Source organism: Onychomys torridus, chromosome 16, assembly GCF_903995425.1.
Source record: "Onychomys torridus chromosome 16, mOncTor1.1, whole genome shotgun sequence".
In the NCBI taxonomy this organism is placed as follows: domain Eukaryota; kingdom Metazoa; phylum Chordata; class Mammalia; order Rodentia; family Cricetidae; genus Onychomys; species Onychomys torridus.
The window spans coordinates 10,941,894-10,957,077 of record NC_050458.1 but is presented as its reverse complement, the minus strand read 5'-3'; the positions used below and the strand labels follow the sequence as shown (position 1 = coordinate 10,957,077).

At 37.9% G+C, this 15,184-nt stretch overlaps 1 protein-coding gene across 2 annotated transcripts in view; it reads left to right on the top strand.

Moving 5' to 3' along the window:
* Window positions 1-15,184, top strand: part of Tmem74 (transmembrane protein 74) — a 56,596-nt gene that overhangs the window by 1,172 nt on the left and 40,240 nt on the right. Inside the window, exon 2 of one of the 2 annotated variants that reach the window (XR_004946820.1) lies at window positions 12,766-12,822. Coding sequence is in view for 1 of the 2 variants with exons in the window: in XM_036209109.1 (XP_036065002.1) it covers window positions 1,326-2,243 (918 nt within the window). In the remaining variant the exon portion in view is untranslated. Of the gene's footprint in view, window positions 1-933; window positions 7,103-12,765; window positions 12,823-15,184 lie in introns of those variants that run through there. The other variant, XM_036209109.1, reaches the window with a different exon arrangement.

Below are 15,184 nucleotides of genomic sequence, written 5' to 3'. Positions count from 1 at the left end.
CTACCAGCTGCTGGAGTTGTGGATTTTGACTCATAATCCTCCAGCCATGGGTTAAAGTTAATCACCACTCTGGATTGAAATAAAAACAAAGGGAGTCCTTGACTAAGCCCCCTGTATTTATTGAGAACGGAGAGTGAATTTTTATTCTCCAGGAAGTTAGCAGAAGATGGGCAGATGGCTTCCTGGCTTTCTGTTCAACACAGAGTTCCATCCCATCAAGGCTCTCAGTGCATCAGAGGTGAGGGAGTGCCATGGATACAGAGCTTTAGCTGTAGCTCTGGAAACTGCTTCTCACTTCTTTGTCTTGATTCAATGCTATTTGTTTATCATTCTTTTTTCCCCCTCAACTTACTTGTACACTGAGTTTGTAAACATGTCCGGGGAGCCACTTTCTTGTGCTTGTATGTTAGCAAACTGTAGGGTGGAGAAGTAACTCAGACCCACTGAGTCTTTGTGAGTGGGAGCAGCAGGCACTCAATGGGAACACATAGTACATATGTGTGAAGTGGACTGGCTCACTGTGTTTTGCAGAGACCACAGTGAAGTGTGTGAACTGATCCTATGGAACAGGGAGTGGATTTAACAGAGTAGGAGAACAAAGGCTATATTAACACAGGGCCCAGGGCTGTGTGTAGTGAGTTACTAGATACATGAATAAGAGAATCACTAGTCCTGATCTTTTGGTCACTGGCTGATTAAGTCATCCTTTTCATTCACTCCATAGCTGCTAAGTCAAGATGCTGATTCAACCGCACCCAGCTGATAGGAGCATACATTCATTAAAGCTAATCTGTATTAGAATCTATTCCGAACTAGAGTATAAAAATGCACTCTAGTTGAATTGTTAAGAAGTCTGCACTTGCTAGAGAACTCCAGAAATCTGGCAGCTCTGCTAAAGAGGGCCCTGCCTTTCTCATTTATGTCTTTCTACAGGAAACTTTGCCTTCTCGTTTGAGGGATTCTGTCACGGGAACGTGTGAGTCCCTGGATAAATTTGGCTTGGTGACGGCAGTGTGCTCTCTCCACAGATACTGCCACTTCCTCCTTGCTCCTTTTCTCCCATGACCTGAGTTTCTCCCTGCTAACCCCGTGACAGGTCAGAAGACTTGCCCTTTCCATGCCACCACATTCCCTTTCTCATGTGTGTCCCTCTCATGAGGAACTGAGGTGAAGGTGTCCTTACCCAGCCATGACTATAAAGGAAATGGGGACCAGAGGAGCAGGCCTCTCTATAGCACGGGCTTAGATTCTTCAGGGTTCTTATCTAACTGTGTTGCCAGTGGAAGAATTTCTGGAAATTGCTGCAGAAATTCTATCCAGCTCTCATGGAGCTCCACTCCCTGACTAAGAGGAACAGACCAGAAGACCTGTACAATGCTGTGGACTGGAGTTCAGGGGGTTCTTTTGGTGACCAGGGAGAGGAAGCAGCCATCAGAGGTACTCTTTGCTCTCAGAAAAACTCTGCAGCCACACCAGGAGCAGCTGTAGTGGAAGTGTCTAGACTTAACTCTTCTCCAGCATCCTCAGCGTCCTTGCTCCAAGACAATGCTATTCAGCCACGCTTTTTCCCTCCAGGACCTCCTGACTCAGGGGACAACCAAGTAATGGCAGACCGTAAAGTCTGCAATTGTTGCAGCCAGGAACTAGAAACGTCTTTTACTTATGTGGATGAGAATGTCAACTTAGAACAGAGAAGTCAGAGATCCCCATCAGCAAAAGGCAGTCATCACCCTGGCGAACTCACCTGGGGGAACCCTAACGAGTGGTCCCATGAGGCTGCCATGTCTTTGATATCTGAAGATGAGGATGATACAAGCTCAGAAGCCACATCTTCAGGGAAGTCCATAGACTACGGTTTCATCAGTGCCATCTTGTTCTTGGTTACTGGTATCTTGCTGGTGATCATTTCTTATATTGTCCCTCGGGAGGTGACAGTGGATCCCAATACCGTGGCAGCCCGGGAGATGGAGCGCCTAGAAAAGGAGAGTGCAAGGCTAGGTGCACACCTGGACCGCTGTGTGATAGCTGGGCTCTGCCTCCTCACACTCGGGGGAGTTGTCCTCTCATGCTTGCTGATGATGTCTATGTGGAAGGGGGAGCTCTATCGTCGAAACAGGTTTGCCTCTTCCAAAGACTCTGCAAAACTCTACGGTTCTTTCAACTTCAGGATGAAAACCAGCGCTAATGAAAACACCCTGGAACTGTCCTTGGTGGAGGAAGATACCCTTGCTGTACAGAGTTAATTCTGAACTTCTTGAGAGAAAACTATACGTTTGGTGTGGAAAAAAAAATTAAATCACCGGTGTCCTTTATTTGTTTGGCAAGAAAATTTTCCTTTTGTTGTGGTTGTTTTCCACATCCCAAAAGCCAGCCAGTGTTCTGTTTCCATGGATCTTTTATTAAGAAAACCTGTGTAAGATGTAAAAGAAACCATGGCCATCTATTCCTGACTTACTGCAAACTGAAAACTAATTCACCTGTAATGAGTGTGAATTTCTATTTCTATAGCAAAATACTTCCACTGACCTAATATACAAGTGTTTTCTTTTTACATAAACATGGACATTATTATTAGGTAATGGGAGGGCTCCTGCACAATGGGTCCACGTGGCAATCTATTCTGTGAAACACAAGCACTGATTAAAGAGCAAAGCTTACGTTTAATTTCCAAAGTGCTTTTCCGTTTTCTTGCTAAAATTTTATCCCTGTAATTTGACTAAACACTAAAATGTAGACGTTGGGAGTGTGAATGATTTGAAACTTAAAAATAATGGTTATTTTTTAAAAGCTATAAAATACTATATTTTAAATTATTACTATATTAGAAATGACAACTATGTCATTAATATGTACCTTCTTATAACGAAAATTATATAAGTCATCTTCAGACCCATGTGAGAGGTTAACTGTTAACATAAGGTGTTTTCCTGAAGCCTTTTTTTCCCAATGAAGTAGAGTAGTTGTTGATACATACTTTGTTTCCTTGTGGATTTGCCTTCAGCCTGATGACCTGTGCCCTTGAAATCTTTACTTCTCAAACATGTGTGGCAAAGGATTACATTTGAAGAACATATCTTCTGGAAGCCAAACATCTAGACAGGTCTGAGTCATAAACAGGCCTGGTATGCTTCCCAGGTGATATTTTGTGGTGGTGGTTTGGAGAAAACCTCCAGTATAATTGCAGCTAGACTCCTGGGAACTATGCCTAGTATAAGTCATTACTTTAAAAGTCCTTAAGCCTATAGCCAAAATCTTATACTGTAAAGAGAAAAATCAAACTCATTAATTTAGTGGGAGTTGTGTTCATCACTATCCTGATTCCCCTTGACAGGATCTAGAGATCATCCTGACAACCTACTTCAGACCCTTCAGGACCACGTTCTCCCCTCATAAAGTGAAGTGTTTAGTCTATGAGAGGTTCTGTCAGCAAGGTGGTCAGGAAAGAGATGGGAAATTCAGCCTAAGAAACATCTGTATTGCACTGATGTTCCTTGAAGTGACCCGTACCCTTCCACTTAGGTGTTTTATTAGTATAAAATGAGTTCATTCTTAAAGAGGACTGGAGCCAGGAACGGGTGTGAGTGAAAGGATGAGCTAGTGAGAAAGGGATTTTGTTGGAGATTCTTAAGCGTAAAGAAGTCTAAGTCTAACCTGTGTTGTTGCTGAGGGCTGTGGGTGAACTATATGAGTTTGTGTATCTGTATGAATGAGTTCTTGTGGATATCAGAGCCATTTGTTGAGTTATCTTTATTGCAAGTTAAAGGAAAGCACAGTAGTGGAGGATTAGGTAGGGGTGGCAAGCATGTCACAGAATTCTTAGGGAAAAGTAAGAAAAGTGTGGGAACTGTATATGTAGCCCCTTTGCCTGTAGAATAAAGTACTTGACCATGAAGTGCTGGCTTACAGAGCCACGAAGCACGAGAAAGACCATGTATTTTGTGTGTTGCAGCTAGTCCTTTGTGCTCTGTTGCTCTATGACTCTCAGGTCATCTGTGCTGAAGGCAACTTCCTAGAAGTTTAGAATTTACCTTCTGGAGGTTTATTCATGTTTAATTCCTAGTCTGCTTGAGGAACCACTTTGGAGATGTTGCAGTAAGAAGGGAGTAATCTATCTCCATGAGTGAGTAGATCTGAGCTGGGTTCAAAGTGCAACGACAAAATTTGTAAAATAAAATTTAAACCAGTTTAATGCCAGGCCTGGTGAGTCATGCCTTGACTCTGACACTTGAGAGGCTGAAGCAGGAAGATTAGTGCAAGGTCAAGGCCAACTTAGACTACATAGTGGGTTCCAAGACAGCCTGGTATATAGAGTGAGACTATCTCAAAAAAATAATAAACTATTCATGTTTATTTGTATGAGATCTCTGAAATTTGTTTTTATCTATTTGAAAACCATAATTAGTTTCATAGCAAATTAAACAGCACTAATTTGTGGTCCAATTTTCCATTCTTGATGAGCTTGAAATTAAACATGAAGGCTGTCCTTTCCATCCTATAAAACTAATGATAAGAATAAAAACAAAAAACAAACAAACAAACAAAAAAACCCAGAGTTCTTCAATACAAGAAAAGTTAATGAACTCACTGTGCTGCTAAATAGTAGAGAGACATTCTAAAGGCAGCACTTTTTAAAATGCCTTTTCAGAAAAGAAGGTTCTAACGTGAAAGTAAGCAAATGATCATTTCCACGTTATCTCAAACTGCTCAAACACAGAGAGCATGACCCAAGGTTCTGGTGATACGAGGGAAGGCTATTACACCCAAAGGGACCAATTGAGAAAATTACCCAGACGCTTTCTTTAGGCTGTGTTGATGTAATTCTAATAATTACCTTTATCTTACCCTCACCCATTCTGTTAGTGCCTGTCTTTGAGATGATTTCTTGATTTTTAAAATGAAGCCGAGGAATATGGACATGGCTCAGGGTACAACACTTGCCTAGCCTGTGTGAGACCCCGAGTCAGGCCCTCAGCACTGCAAGAAAATAACAATAAAGATAAAGGTAACACTGACAAAGAAAAATTCTGAACTTTCTGCACCATTGATTTCAATACAATCCCAAGTGGTTTGGGTACTAAAATTGCTTTGGCCTGACCATGTGAGAAACCAGATATTGAATAGACTGAGGCAATGCTGTTGACCTTGGATCTTTCTTGGGCTGTGTGGAGATCTCTTCCACATGGTGACAGTTGTTATCTGTGGAAGCTTCACACAGTTAATGTGTAGCCTTCCTAATGTTTCTGATAACCTGTCCCCTTCGGGGCATTGGAAACTGCTGTAGTGTTTGTGTGGCTTTTTGCAATGCTCTTTCCCTGCCAGCCATTTGGGGCGCCTGATGTGGCCATGCAATATTTTGTGCTGGCCCTTCATGGGAAACCATTGTCTTTCCTACCTTCTTGCTAGGTACTAATTCTATGATTTAGAAGAACAGCAGGTGGCTGGGAACCATCAAGTTCTCTCTGGCCTGGGTGTTTTCACCCATGCGACTGCTGGGTCCCTTAATTCTATAATACCCAGATATTTATTTACCTTGATATCAAAAACTTAAACTGTACCTGAGCCCATCATCTCCCTTTTTGAAAAATCTGTTTTGAAGCTTAGTTTGACCCTGGATAGCACATATCCTTTCAAGGCTCAAATGTAAACAAACTGCCATACCAACGTTTTTGTGCCGTCCCCTCCTCTGTCCCTAGAGTGAAGTCAAATTAGGGAAAGCAGACCATGATAATTTTATATCAAGAATTAAGGATCTGAACACATAGATATTTACTTTTGTTTTCTTTTGAGTTTCTTTACAATAAGAAAGCATTCTAAGCAATTACATAATGAACACTCTGGTTTTTATCTCTCAAGTGTGTACACATATGAAACTCTTATCTGGATTAGCGGTCAGAGCAACAGGGAAAACACCTGTGTATCTGTTAGAAGATTTTCCAGTCCGAATATCTGATTCTACTGCATCAGCTCAAGATCTCACAAAACATGTGGCCTGACAAAAGAGAGTGGCAATGCATGTCAAGGGTTCCCTTGTGGCAGTAAGATGCAGTGTCACCCCCTAGATCTAAATGCACCACAGAACAACATACATCCTTACAGTTTTCTGGAATGGCTTTAGCTTTTCTCAAACTGGGCATAAACAGTGACCATGATGAGAGAGTTAAAATGAAGTCTCAATGGGCTTTTTCTCAGGAACTCATAAGACGGATAATTAACAGTGTTGACTTGCAGATTCTTTTCAGCTATATCATTTTATGGTCCACATAATATTCTGTAAAATCTCTCTTTCAGTTTTTATGGGCATATAACTTTGGAATGAATTCGCCTCACTGACATCAACATTGTCAAAAGGGAAGGTACTAGTGCAAAAATACAGAATTGCTTCCAAAAATCCATGACTTAACTTAAAAGCATAATCATAGCTTTTGTTAGTTAAGTATGCAGGTTGCTGTGTAGAAACCTGTATATATGTTAGGGTATGTTTTATAGGTACAGAACCTTAGTATTTGTAAGCTATTGTTAGACTAATTGTCTTATTGGAATTTGGCATGCCTTAATGTTAATTTTATGAACAAGAAGTCTTTCATGGGTAACTAATAAAGAATTTGGAATCAACCTCAGAATGAAATGCTGTAAGAACATAAACCTATTTTGTTTGTTCAGAGACCTACAAATGGTTTTTGTTTTTAACCTTTCAATTATAAGCTCATAAGTTTGTGGAATGTTTATAAATTATTTTATCTTGAGTTAATATTTTCTTACCTAGAAATGTGGCCAGCACTGTCTTTGGCTCCCAAGTTTAGGGACTCCCCTGTGGTTCAGAAACAGCTAGTCTCACTTCTCACTGCTATGTGATTGCTTCTCACACAGACTGCAAACCAATTTGAGTAAGGAGGCAAAGATGGATCTTCCTCTGCTGTGTATTTCTCTGTGATTCTTTCCTGGCTTTTCATCCTACTGTTCTTGCCAACTGAAAGTACTTGATGTTGATTGTGTATTTTTTGATATTATAAAGGGCAGTCATAGAAGATGATGGGCTTTTTCCTCACGACATTTGATGCCTTATAAGGTAATTATGTCCTATCAATTTGAAATAAAAATATTTATTGAGATGTTTTTGCTGTGTTCAGCTTTTATTGAAGTCTAATATAATACATATTTGGTCCCTTAAAAATTATTTTTAAAATTATCCATATAGGAGAAAAAATAAAAATAATATTTACCTCCAAGTCAAGTGTAACATTCTCCTTACTACCCTATCATTGAACTATGTCTTATTAATTTTGCTTTATGTGTATGAAATAGTGAATGCTATGTAGCTTTCTCTAAATTACTTGGTATTGAACTTAGAGTATGAATTGCATTATGTTTTTGAAGAACACTTTAAGAACACTGATCTGAAAATCTAAGATTGTATACCTCAGCTAGTGTAGCTTACTTAGTGCCTTGACCAGACTAGGAAATCCAAGTAGGGATTGCAAGGCAATATAAAAAGGACATGCATACAGACATATGCATAGAAAAGCAGGTGTCAGGTGGGCTACCTGCACTTCGATGGAGTGGCACCAACTATCAAAATGACCCAGAACCTCACTGTGTTTGCTGTGTCCAGAACAAGGAAAGGAGTTGTCTAGTCCCTATAGGAGGGCATTGTAGGTAAGCAGTCTCCCTCTGTAAACATCCCGGAGGAGGAAGCTGCAATTGCTCATTTATGCACACACTAGTTAATCATTTGTGAACACTAGTACTTGAACCAAAAACTTTGCCTCTTTTTTTTTTTTTTTTTTTTTTTTTTTTTTTTTCTGAATACTAGTACTTGGACCAAGGCTTTGCCTTTCTGATCTTAACCAGGGGAAAAGCTTTACCAGTTTCCCATGGGATCCAAGTCCTTGGTCCTTGACATGCCTGTGTCCATGTCAAAATATGCATTCATTTAGGACTTCTTTCTCCTCCTCATACATTCTCTCAAGGCTTCCTCAGATCCTCATAAAAGTAAATATTGAATTATATTTCTTCTTTTAACCTTTTCAGCTGAAGGTTGATATCCATTTCCTTTTGTATTATTAAGCAGAATTGAATCCTTATTATGTATAAGTGTTGTCAATGTCAGTTGATTCAAAAAAGAGAATTGGAAGTGAGGATTCACACATACATATTTTTTCACTGTTTTAAAAGAAAAACCAATTCAAGATTCTTATCATTTAGAAGAAAGATCTAGTTATTTCCATATATATATATATATATATATATATATATATATATATATACATATATATATATATATTTGTAGAATGCTGTTTGTTTTGTTAACTAACTATGATCATGCAGGAGGAGTTAAGAAAGAAAAATTCCATAGTCTTCTTGCAATATGATCCTTGCAGATCACAGAAGTGATAGTCTCAGGGACTTGGTATGGTGTTACTCTTCTTTATAGATGTTACTGTTAACAAAACTGGAAAGTAAGAGAGAGTTTGCAAGGTAGCAAACAGATAATCCACCCCCATACAATGTATCAATCTCAGCTGGATATAGTGCCCTGAGCAAGCCAACAAATACGGTTTCATTACATGCTGAAATATGGGACAGATGGAACTATGCCAAAAGCCATCAATAACTGATGTAATATCTAACATCTCTGTCTTTTTCAAGCACATTACATCAATAAACGTAACATCCTGTATGCTTTCAAATGACGGCATCATCTATTTAATATTTTTAGAGCAGGTCAAAAGAATTTTTTTCTAAAGACACTCCACAAAAGACATATTCTAGCAATTGTTGTTAAAGATAATTAAAAATGTAAGCTCTCATAGTTTAAGATTATTATATGATTTTGTTGTATTATTATATAGCAATCTGGGTATGAAGCTAGGGCCCATGGTTTTAGCTCATGGACAGCAAGAAGTTCTTTTTTTCAAGTCCTCAACTTGTGCTTTTGGATTGAAGCCTTGTCTTAGTTAATTTTCACCTTATTTTTGCAAGTTGCTTATTACTGTTTGCTCTAACAATGGGTGAAAACCTAAAGCTAAAAAATGTTAAATGATCCCCAAAAACTACATATAATACTAATTAGTAGAAAATGAAAATTTAGGATTTTTTCACTAACAAATTGGTTTTTATTCAAAGTTAGAAGAACTGTTATCCAAGTCAGAAAATATATATTTATGCTATTTTACTTTATAGTTGTCATTATTAAAATAGTTCAAATAAACCTACATAGGCATTTTTCTTCAGTGCTCAAAATAAAATATAGTCATGTTTTCTATGTGCAAAATAGTACATATAGGCCTTATACAGACTGCAGTGTAGAATCCAAGGAGAGATACCATAATTGAATGATTACTTTATGCCAAGTATTTTGCATTCATGTAGTGTATCTTGCACAGTCTTAGCAGCACATGATACAATGAGAGTGTCAGAAGCAAGAAGACACATGTCTTGAAGACTGAATGCCTGTTCTTCTCTTCTCTTGTTCAGTTGTCCAAGTCATAGTTTCATTGTCTGTAGTATGATGATATTTGCCTTGTGGGATGTTGATCAAATTTAAATTTTTCCCCCCCAATAGACTACTTTCCTTTTCCCTGTTCCTCCTCTCTGTCTGTTTTCTGCATGATTCTTTTATCCTGCCCTTTTCCATTCTTTCTCCTTTTCTTTCATGATCACACTCATCCTTATCATCATTTTACATACAAGTGTATTTATCAAGTGTCATACTAGAATGATTCCAGTGTATCACGCTTCCACCATTGCTAACATCCCTCTAACATTTTTCTTCATAAGAGAAAACATTGTAGAAATTGTCTTTTGTTTAATTCCTGAGTATCCTGTGTAGAATACTTAGTATTCAAATTCTCCAGATCTTGAGTAGTTAGAGCTCCAATTATCTGTTCTGGGGTAGAAAATCCAGTTATCATTTAAATAAAAGAATTTTGCCATATGGAAGTTGAACAAAGTCCTTTTGTTTGCTTGAAATCTTCTCCTCCTCCTTCTTCTTCTCTTCCTCTTCATTCTTCTCCTTTTCCTCTCCCCCTCTTTCTTCTACATTTGCAGTATTGAAACATGAAAGATTATGTGGCGTGATCACTCTAGCAAAAAGACTTCTCTTCATTTACCAAGACTGCAGAGTTCATATACTTCAATTTATCTTTGACTTTTATTTTACCTTGACAAACTATCAAAAACTGCTTTGGAATACAAATGATATTAAGAAAAACTGCAGTTCTAGGACAGCCAGGAATACACAAAGAAACCCTGTCTCAAAAGAAAAAATAATAATATAAAATAAAAATAAATAAGAGAAAAAAAGAAACAAAAATTGTTACAAATTGATCTCATTTTCTCATGGATAATTAACTAAAATGTTCACCACTACCCTCTACTGCTAAGTGGATCCATGGCAAGGAAACCAGAGCAGCAGAGCAAGAAGAAAGCAGAGCCTGCACCTGCCTTCAACAAGATCTTCTTCAAATGATGAATTCAGGAGAAAATTTCCTGGTAGCAGATGGAATGAAAGGGGCTGGGGTGACCAGTGCCAGACTCTAAATAGTGAGACATGAGGCTGAAGGATGGAGGTCCAAAACTCCATCACATGAAACCTTATGGTATAGGTCATTCTAGAGACAGAGCTGATGAGTATAATCTCAAAAGAGAAGCATTAAGCTGAGAATGGGAAGCTCTCAAGTCAGAAAGATAATTCAGGTCCAGAGAAAAGAAAATTTGATTGTGAGCATTGGCTGACAGAAAAGAAGGGATGTAAACATGGATGTTAAGAAATTTCCCTGTCAAGCAAGCCCTAGGCTTCTGCCCATTTGGACTTCAGAAGACAATTGTTCACCAGTATTATGCTAGTAGGAAGCAGGCTGGGAAATACATTCAGCCTTCAAGCAAAACTGCTTCTAAATAACCATATAGATATGGTTCTAGAGAATTGAAGACAATAGACTTCCTGAGGCACCTAGAAGAACATTTGGCAATCAAGTGCATTCCAGAACGCTGAAAAGGGCTAGATAAAGGAAATACCCACACCTCACACAAAAGAGCTGCAGAATTCCTACCTGGCAAGATCTCAGCACTTTCATGGACAGTGACTATGAGAAGAGGGTTTCTTGTGGTCGCCATGCCCCTTTTCCATCCTCCTGTACTTTACATGCAGCATAACTTACATTTTGTTTACAGTTTGTCAGATCACATGAAAAGCCATCTCAACCCTGTGAAAAGATTTTGTATTTTAGGGGTAATAGTTTAGGAACTGTAAGCAATATAGAGATCAGACTTTAATTTGGGAATTGGGTCAGCCCAAAATGGAGAAAAGACACATCTCCCCCACCCCTCCTTTTTTTTTTTTTGTACAGTTGTTGCAACAGAGCTTCTGCATAAACCAGGACTGTATTCCCCAGCTTCTTTGCACTTAAATGGGTCCAAATGACTAACTGTGAACAATGATGTGTATCAATTCCTTGCTAACATGATTATAAACCAACTTGTCACTGCTCATGTTCCTCCCCAGTGCGGTCACTGGGTGGAAGCTTCCTGTGACCTACAAGTCTGCATTGACAATGGGAATCCTCCATTGCTTTGGCTAGGGACATGTTTACCCCATATTTGCTCAGGAGGATCTGTTATCATATGTCTTCTATGTCCACTCTAGTTGTCAATAGCTAGCAGGATGATAGAAAAGGCTTGGAGGATTTTGTGGAGATAGCCACATTTAGTTTGTCAGCTGTCAATATTGCCAAAATGAATTGCAATGGAGATTGTGTTTGTCCAGAATTATGTCCATGAAAAAAAGGAGATATGGTTGCAGTGAATGCCTAGTCTCCGACACAATATATGGCCTGCCTAGAAGTAATTCTTGTTAAATATTTACATTTCTAATGATTATTCTGCAGTGAATAATTGTGAAGTATCCATCTAGGTCACTACGAGAACATTTGACATTTTTTTTTTGTCTCAAGTGAATTACGTTAGGTAATGCATGTTGAAATTCAAATTTGTAGCATGTTCAGTGTAACAATTTGTATAGAGTTATGTAACAAGTTATTTCAAAATCTAGTAGTTTAAAAAATAACCAAGTTTTTATGCCGAACGATTTCTGTTGGTTATACATTTGGGACCAGCTGGATTGTGTGGTTCTGGCTCAGAGCTGACTCATAAAGTTTGAGTCAGGAAGTATAGAGCTTCAGCTTTTTCTTTCTTTTCTCTGTGTGTGTCTTTGTGTGAACAAATAAACTTGATAAGTATGTGCATGTTTATGTGTATATGCACATGGGAATGTTGGTACATGTGTGTCATGATGTGTGTATGGACCTTAGAGGTTGCTTCTTGCCTTCCATCTTGTTTAAAACAGGCCCCCTTGCTTATCGCTGTATATACCCTGTTACCTGGTTCCCAAAGTACGTTTACAGACTGCCACCACTGTGTCTGGATTTTCCATGTGCTCTTGGTTTTGAATTTAAGTTCTCACAGTTGCTGGCAAGCACTACTGAACCATCTCCCCACTCAAGTTCCAAAGCAGTTAGTGTCCTTACATGGGTGACAAATCGGTGCCTGGGACCTCAGTCTGATTCTGTACTAGAGTGCTGCAGAGACTTCACTTATATAACTTCCTGCTTTCATGGCATGGCTGCTGTGTTCCTCTGAAGATAATGATCCAAGATGGAAAGAAGGAATTATGAAGATTAAATTCTGTATGGCCAAGTTTTAGATATAAGGAACTGACTTGTCTCTGTTGTTCCAGTCATTAAAGCTGATGCTATATCTATCCCATAGTTCAGAAGACAGAAAGGAGACATTACACTTTGAAATGAGGAATATCATAAAAGATTTGTAAGTATGTTAAAAAAGATCTTCACAGTTAATATTTTGACCTTTTCTAAATCCTTTTATCCTTTCTATGTTATTAATATAATACTTTTTCACTTAACTATTACTTTAATAATTCTATTTTAATTCCTAGTTGTTGGAAAGATAATTATATGTTTTATTTCATATATAGTAACAACATATGGCATTTGATTTTATAAAAAGTCAGGACTGACTATGGACCTTTCATACAAAATCAGGCTATCAAGTTGAAAGGGAAAGAGTCTGATTTCAGTGGGTGGTGGGCTAGAATGAAGTTCATTAACTTCCCTGAATGAGGAGCTGTTCACTCCACTTCAAACAACAGGATATATATCATGACATGGGTGCTCTGGTTCTAACCCCTTTCCCTTTTAGTCATAAATCTGATAAATATTCAATCAAAAACACTCCTACTATAGTTATCTGTTATGTGAGGAATCATTCACACAGCTAATTAAAATAGTGTATTGTCAAGAGAATTGACAATTAATAATAAAAATCAGTGCTAGTGAAAAACTACCTGTGCCAGGCCAGGGCTCAGCATTCATTTACTCACTTAATCCCTAGAACAATGATATGAGAATACTCTTTATGCAGATCTGATGCAAAAAGCCATGTTCTTTGTGCTTGTGATGGGCTGCCGTTTACATGTATAGTTCTGTTTCCTGGACTGCCTGCCCTTCCCTCTGAGAACTCACAGCTTTGGGATCTCCTTCCTTTAGATGGCTAAGCTCTCAGTTTGCATTCTACAGTTCATTCACTGTCATCTGCCATATGTTGACCACTAATTCTTTCATGCTTTATTTTTTTCCTTGTATTATTTAAAAATTTCATACTATACATTTAACCTTGTTTTCCCATCCCCAACCCCTCTCATCTCCTCCCCATTTAGCCATTTCTGTTCTGAGTAGATTTAAACCCTGAGAGGGTAAGGATCCTCAGTGCTAATGAGCCCTTATCCTGATTGGCAGTATAAGAAATAACACAAAGAAGAAGCATCTTAGGTCAAGTTTGAAAACATGGCCCAAAGAAAAACACAAAACAGCCTTAAATTCTACTTGGCAAGCCAAAGGCTAAGCTGTAACTCTGTAACAATATTAAGTAGTTTATGATAATTACTATATAGAAATATCCACTTGAGTAAGAGACAATAAAATAAAAATATTAAACTGATTCAGATTTTACCACCAAATTTGGGACATTTTAAGGTAGTTATAATATACAGAAATATTTTAAAATATAGCATAAAAAAGGTCAAAACTAAAATATTAAAATAATAAAAATCTTACTGTCATAGTTAGAAAATGTAAATGTTACTGTGAAAAATGTTGTTGTAACACTTCATAGGAGCATTAATGAACTTCATCCTGGAACATAGTAGTGCATGTTTGAAACCATTGAAATATCCTTTCTCCCAAACACCCTCATTTAAACAATCTTCAAGAGAATAAAGGTTTATTTTTGAGGATACTTGCTATTGCAGTAGCTTTTAAAAAAGGAAAAAGTGAATCACTCACCACTGAACAACAGGGAGACTGCTAAACTCACAGGATGGGGCTCTGTGCATTTGTCAAACAATTGTAAAGATTTTTTTAATGATATGAAGAGATGTTCATAAAATAACATTAAGTGAAGAAATTGGTGATATTGAGCATTTCCTCATACAGCATCCTTCCAATTCCAAGCTATGCATGATTGGTACTCGCTTAAGACTATGACACATATACAATGAAATGGAAGTAAGGCTGGCTCTAGAATGAGGTTTTTGTTTTTCTTTTGTTCTGTTTTAATTTTTTTGTTCTAAATGTATTTTAATTTTTCAATAAACACTCATGGAACTCCCAAAACGTGCCACTATGAATTCAAAAGATTTACAAATGTGAGCACATTTTTTACTTAATTCTCATAAGAAGCCTGTGAGGTAAAATACTATTGTCACCTCAATTGTGTTGATAATGAAACTGAATCAGAGTGAGATTTAAGTGTGTCCCCAAAGTTCTACAGCTAGTAAGCCCTACAAGCATGCGTTCATACACTAAATAAACTTCAGTGTGCTTAGCAAAGGTGTTTGAAATTGAGAAGGAAAGTAATGTAGGGGAAATGATGAATTATGAATTAATCAATTTTTATTTCTGCGAGTTATTAAAAGGATTGTACAAAATGAAGAATTCAGTTAGTTATCCATTAAGAAAACTATTCTGACATCCAGGATTGCTACAATTGTCAGAGCTACAAGAACGGACACAGAGAATTGATTGTGGCATCGCTTTGTTGCTGAAGAGTTCTGCCTTCATGCTGAGGAAGGATGGCAGCTCTTGGTCTCCTTCTGCCAGGCCTGTGAGTC